General features: G+C 27.7%; 1 protein-coding gene across 1 annotated transcript in view; it reads right to left on the reverse strand.

Moving 5' to 3' along the window:
- Nucleotides 1–1,439, reverse strand: part of LOC100568472 — a 20,233-nt gene extending 18,794 nt beyond the window's left edge. The window contains exons 1-3 of the mRNA XM_029489893.1: nucleotides 1,359–1,439; nucleotides 1,067–1,222; nucleotides 330–497 (exon numbers count right to left, since the gene is read on the reverse strand). Of these exons, the coding sequence (XP_029345753.1) occupies nucleotides 330–497; nucleotides 1,067–1,222; nucleotides 1,359–1,439 (405 nt within the window). The remainder of the gene's footprint in view (nucleotides 1–329; nucleotides 498–1,066; nucleotides 1,223–1,358) is intronic.
- Between the last annotated feature and the right edge of the window lie 5,312 nt (nucleotides 1,440–6,751).

Below are 6,751 nucleotides of genomic sequence, written 5' to 3' on the forward strand. Positions count from 1 at the left end.
CAGCCGCGTCCCCTCGTTCACTGAAATAGGTCGTCAATCCCGCGTGTTTATTTTACACTACGTATTTTCTTGCAATATTGTTGTTAACAATCATTACTTCTCCCAACCTCCGTTTTTCCCTTTTAAAATCTTAATTTCTCCTACTACACATTATTAAAAGTTATTATATTATTACTATTGTATATTTATCTATAGAATAACTCAGTATAGTAACGTATCAGATCTAATACTATTGTTATTATTGTATCATAATTGAATTATACTGACATAAAATAAACAAATAAATAATTATAAATAATATAACTGTTTTTAATGGGTTTATACATTACCACTGGCCATGGACATTTATTAGTTGGAATGTTGAAACCCTCTAAAAAGATAAGCCATGCATTTCCAACGAGATGTTTCAGAGTACTGCATGCCTTTTTTGTATTGAGAATATATGTATTTGGCACCCATCCGCCAGTTGAGCCCCAAGATGCAAGGTTAGCATCAAGCTACAAATAAATACTATATTGCTTTAGATAAGATGAATACACACATTTACAATTCTTGTAAAAATTAAAATGAATCAAAAACACATCATAACTATAATAATATAATTTTGTTAGTTATATTCACCAAGACTTTACTACTTCAGACTCTTCGTAATAATTATATGATTAATTATATGATTAATATTTAATGTATAATTAACGAAGATAACAAATAAAAAAAAAATTAAAAACATTCAGGTAATTATTTCCAGTTAATTATAGATACAAAATCGTTTTATGTGCCATTAAATGAAAATTTGTAATTATGGTAGGTACATACAAAGTACTATTAGGTATAAAACTAAAGTGAAACTTTCATTTTATAATTATAATGAACATGGACGGAAAATTAAAATTAATCCGTTCGATATTTTCGGCCATTCGTTGATTATGAATCAATTAGTACTTATTCTATTATATTTAAAAAAAATATCAATACCAATTTTTTTACCTACAAGATATCACAATCAAAAGTTTCAGTGTATTATACAACTCTTAAATTAATCATTATACGCATAATATGTACTTACCGTAAGCGTATCATCGAAAGGTATCAAAAGTGTTGTATTGCCTTTTAACTCCGTTATACTTGATGTCTTTTTACTAAAATACCAATTCAATTTAATTGGATGGTCTTTTGTTGTTTCACACGGATATACTTTATCAAACTCCAGGTGATATTCACCCTGTAAAGAGTGGAATAAATATAATATATACAAATTTCATTACAAATAAATCACAAATTTAAATTTGATACATTAGAATTAATAATAGAAAAAATATAAAATGTTTAATAAATCAAGCTGCTTAATATTAATTTACCATTGGCAAGTTTGGCCTAAAAAGTTTTTCGGATTGAGACGATGAGAAAAATAAAATAAGTCCGAACGTTTTGATTAACATTTTGCCTATGATTTTAACAATTACAGAGTGTTTCATACGTTTTCAAAAAGAAGAATAAATAGGTAACTAACAGACATGCGTTCTAAAATAAATTGGCATATTTAAAACGATTGACATCCTTGATCTGTAACACTTAAACACTGCCGGAAATAATTATATGAATATATTGAACCGGAAAAATGTGATTCAGTTGTTCCGGTAATTATAAATGTATATATGTATTTAAATAAATGGTAGTAGTGGCACAAAAAAAGTTCCTGTGTTTCAATTTTCATAAATTAAATAATTGTAAAATGAATAAAAACCAAAATAACCTATATTATATATTACGGATGGCCAAACCATGGCTCTATTCATAGACCCTTGCAGGCTGCGACTTGCTTTGTAACTTGTAAGATGTTTAGGTTCTATACTAATAATAGACTTATTATTTTTCATCATATTGTAGTGCTACGCGCCTCTTATCTCTGGTCATCACTGTTACATATATAATAATATTATTATGTATGTTGTGTGATATAGTTAATTCTGGGGTCTTATCTGTGGAAAAGTTTAGAGGGAATGACATAATTGAATTTTAACATCTAAAAATTTACGGAAATTAGTGAACACTTAATCATATTGAGAAGGGAAAATATAAAAAAATGTCAGGAAATAATACATTTTCAAATTTTAACTAACTGGTAAAAAAGAAAATATAAATGTAATTATCTTTCCGTTTGGTACTAAATACCTACCTCTACTTCGCTGGTGTCTTAAGTTTACTACCGTAAAAAGTAATATGTATAATAGGGTGATTTTTTTATTGGTATTTTTCTTGATGTTAAAAAAAGCCTTTGATTCTGTAGATCATAATATATTATTAAAATAAAACTATACAATTTTGGAATTCGTGGTGTTCCTAATAATCTCATCAAATGTTTTTTTAACAAATCACAGTCAAAGAGTTAAAATAAATAATGTATTCAGCAACTACCTATAACACTTTGAATTAGGGAGATCCACAAGGAACTGAGCTGGAACATCTACTTTTCATTGTATATATAAATATCTTCTTGAATTAAAATGTGATGGGTTAATTATGTGTTTTGCTGATAATACCCTAATACTAATTAATGGCTAAAATAAAGCCAAAATTATTTATAAAGCGACGCAAATTATGTCTGATGTGAATAAACGGTTTATTTCAATTTCTCTTGAAATAAATTATGAAAATACATGTTGTATATCTTTCATGGTTTCAAAGAATAAGAGGTGGGTAAGTGAACATCGATTTGCTGTACAGCAGGATACAAGTGGATCACTGTATAATGGATGGTATTAAATTTGAATTTAATTATATAATATCATTGTATAAGAAAATCGATTCTGACTGAGCGGAGACTGTATGTCAGTCAAGGTATAAGATATATTATAAACTTATCTATGGTATTAAAAAAAAATTTACCTATAATAAATTCCTAATTAATCATATCACAGTATCCATTATGTACCTTTAACGAGTTATACATCAACAACAAACTGTTATACTATCATAGAGATATAATAGTATACTTTAGAAGCTTCAAGTACCCACGAATAATATTATACAATCACAACAAAATAACTAAAATAGCTATTCTAGGTTTTTTAATATGTAATTTCGTCCAAATTTGAAATTAAAATAACTATAAATATAAACTGTGCTTATGTATTTGTAAATTTTTTGGTAACAGAATAACCTACTTCCGTTAAATCTTTTTTTTAAATTTTCAATCCTTAGATATAAAATTTTACGTTTTATAAATTTTTAACTACAATTTTAAATTTGATACATTTTGTCCAAATTTGATCTATGGTTTCAACAATTATAGAGTGTTTCATACGTATTCAACAATAAGAATAAATAGATAACAGACATGCGTTCTGAAATAAATTGATATATTTAGAAGTATTGATATCCTTGATCTGTAACTTCTAAATATTTCCGGAAATAATTATATAAATATATTTTACCGGAAAAATGTGATTCAGTTGTTCCGGTAATTATAAATGTATCTATAAATTTAAATGGTACTAACGGCACAAAAAGTTTTAGTGTGATACAATTTTCACAAATAAAATAATTGTAAAATGAATAAAAAACCAAAATTACCTATATTGTATATCATGGGTTGCCAAACCATGGCTCTATTCATAGACTCTTGTTTGCTGGGACTTGCTTTGTAACTTGTAACAACCAAAAGATGCTGGGGAGGCAAAAATAAAATAAATATATATAAAGTAAATATAAGCCAAAAAATAAAATAAAAATAGCTTACAGTCTTCCGTCAATGTACCCACCATTCTTGTTATTTATTTACATACATCAAATGATCACACAATTATATAGAAAATATAGATACAAGTCAAACAGGGAAGTATATAAAATCACATACTGTAACATTAACCAGTTTATGTGAAAATCGGCCTAATAAAACCCATTAGGTATATAGTTAATATAACTTATATAAAATATTCAAACAGTGGCAACATCGATGGACATCATCACATACAAAGTTAAACGAAATCAAACCTTCCATCAACCCTTGGCCAACACACACTTCCAAGAGACGCCACGAAGTCATAATTAATAGACTCAGAATCGGGCACACGTGGCTTACACACAGCTTTCTCATGAGACACGACGATCCCGCCCAATGCACAACCTGCGGAGAAGCTCTAACTATCAAACACGTCCTTCTACACTGCCGAAATTTTACAGATACCAGAACCTCCTTAAACATTCCAGAACACCTCTACGAAGCACTTGGACCGGATTATGAAAATTCTATTAATATTCTAACTTTCCTAAAAATAACTAAACTTTATAATCTCATATAATTTCATATGTTCTCCTAGATATTCCCCTACTTTAATTACACATACCAAGAATAATTTTATTGTAATATTGTAAAATGTATTGTAAATTGTACCTGTATATATAAGTAATATTTTAAAATATGTAAGCTAATAACCTTAGTTGTTGAGGCTCTAAAGTAATAAAAAAAAAAAAAAAAAAAATATTCAATAGTTAAAGACCTTGATTAGAAATACATTGGTGTTTATATTGTATAAACCAATCAATACTATTATATTATTATTATTATTTATTACTATTGTATATTTATTAATAGAATAACTCAGTATACCGGATACAAGCTTAGCTGAGTATACTAACGTATCAACTCTTAATAGTATTATTGTTATTATTGTATTATAATTGAATTATACTGAGTAATAATTAAACGAAGAAGAAAATTATAAATTATTTAATTATTTAATTATTATTTATTTTTTTTTTTTAATTGAGAATATATGAATTTGGTACCCATCCACCAGTTGAGCCGCGAGACGCATAGTTATAATCGAGCTACATATAAATACTATATTACTTTACTTAAAATTACTACAAACATTTACAATTCGTTTATAAATTCACCTATATTATATATCATGGGTGACAAAACCATAGCTCTATTCATAGACACTTGCGGACTGCGACTTGATTTTTAACTATTTAAATGTTCAATATAAATCCACCTCACACACATGTCTGATATTATAGTCTTCCGAAATTATATTCTTTAACCATTCAGTCGTTTGGCTATAGAATATTTCAACTCCATAAATGCCATCGGTTCCTCAACCAGTGCTGAATGTTTTGGATTGATCTGGTTGGCTAGACTGCTGTTGTTGGATTGATCTGGTTGGCTGCAATTCTATGTCAACGACGTATATCCACATCGACTGCTCTTATTGTAACGACGTTCGCATGCCCCGAAACAGCTGGCGCGGGGACCACGAATAGTGGGTTTCGTCTCGTTCAAGTCATTGATATTTCCGACGTAGTTACACTTCAAGAGTGTGTGGATATTGTTTATTACAATCAATGATAATTGTAAATCAGAGTGAAGAGGTTGTTGATCTGATAAGATTGTTGATATTGATAAGATTGTTGATATGATAAGATTGTTGATGTGATAAGATTGTTGATATTGATAAGATTGTTGATATCGATAAGATTGTTGATATCGATGTTGACTATTGATATCCACTATCGACTTTCACTATCGATTTTTTTTATTATCGATTGCAACAGTCGACGACTCGGGCGGTGCTCTGTCGGCTTCGCCCAAACATGTGTTGACATAAAAAATTTACCTTGTATTTCGAAATTCCTTTTGAATGAGATTCTGGTAGAGTGTCTGCGATTTCCTTTTTTTTTGTCGTGGATGGTCTGAAGTTAGATCCTTAGATATAACATTTGACGTTTTATAAATTTTTAACTACAAAATAATTATTCAATTTTAAATTTGATACATTTTATCCAAATTTGATCTTTTAATGCTTATGAAAAAAAATGTTGCCTATGTATTTTTAATATTTTTAAACTGCTATTGTAACAATATATCAGCAGCCTTGTATTCAATTTTTACATTTTTTGGCCCAACAGATAAAACTTTATTGATATTCACGGAAAAAAAATAAAAAAAAATATTTGTCTGTATACAGCTCAAAAAAGGTCAAAATATTTATAATAGGCAAAATAAACATTCAGTGAAATTTTCATGTATCCACAGTTTTCATTTTTGAATTACAGCAAACTGAGAAATCGAGTGAACATCCAATGTCGTATAAATTTTATTTGGTTTTCTTCTAGACATTTTGTTTTTAAAGGAAGATAATCTTATAATGAATCTTATATTAAATATTTTAAAATCTTAGTTCTAAAAACAAAAATTTTTACGAATACTTGACTCAAAATAATTTGCTAATTTTCGTAACTTTCCATATTTTGTCAATTTTTAACTTTAAATGCTAATAAAAAGAAGAACTGTGACTAAGATTTTTTAATATTTTTTAAATATCATTGTAACAATATAGTAAGTGCCTAGTATTAAATGTTCAAGTATTTTTACTTAATATAAAGTTATATTGACATTGATAGAAAAAAATACTTAAAAAATTGGAAACTGAAAATGTCCCTAAACAGTTCAAAACAAATCAAAATATTTTTAAAATTGTATCATTTATAGGAAATGGAAATATGAACAACCAGTGAAAATTTCACGTACCTATCTATGGTTATTTTTTTTAAAGTTACACCAAACACCAAAATCAATTTTGTAATAAAAATCGATTTTGCGTAAAAATTCCCGTTTTTCCTTAATTTTTCTTTTGTTCTCCATGTCGATTTTCAAAACTACTGAGATATTTTATTTTTGACCCAATGACCCTCAAAAGTACCAACTAGATTCACTTACCTATCAGAAAAGAAAATCCAAGCATTT

This window comes from Acyrthosiphon pisum, chromosome A2, assembly GCF_005508785.2.
Source record: "Acyrthosiphon pisum isolate AL4f chromosome A2, pea_aphid_22Mar2018_4r6ur, whole genome shotgun sequence".
In the NCBI taxonomy this organism is placed as follows: Eukaryota; Metazoa; Arthropoda; class Insecta; order Hemiptera; family Aphididae; genus Acyrthosiphon; species Acyrthosiphon pisum.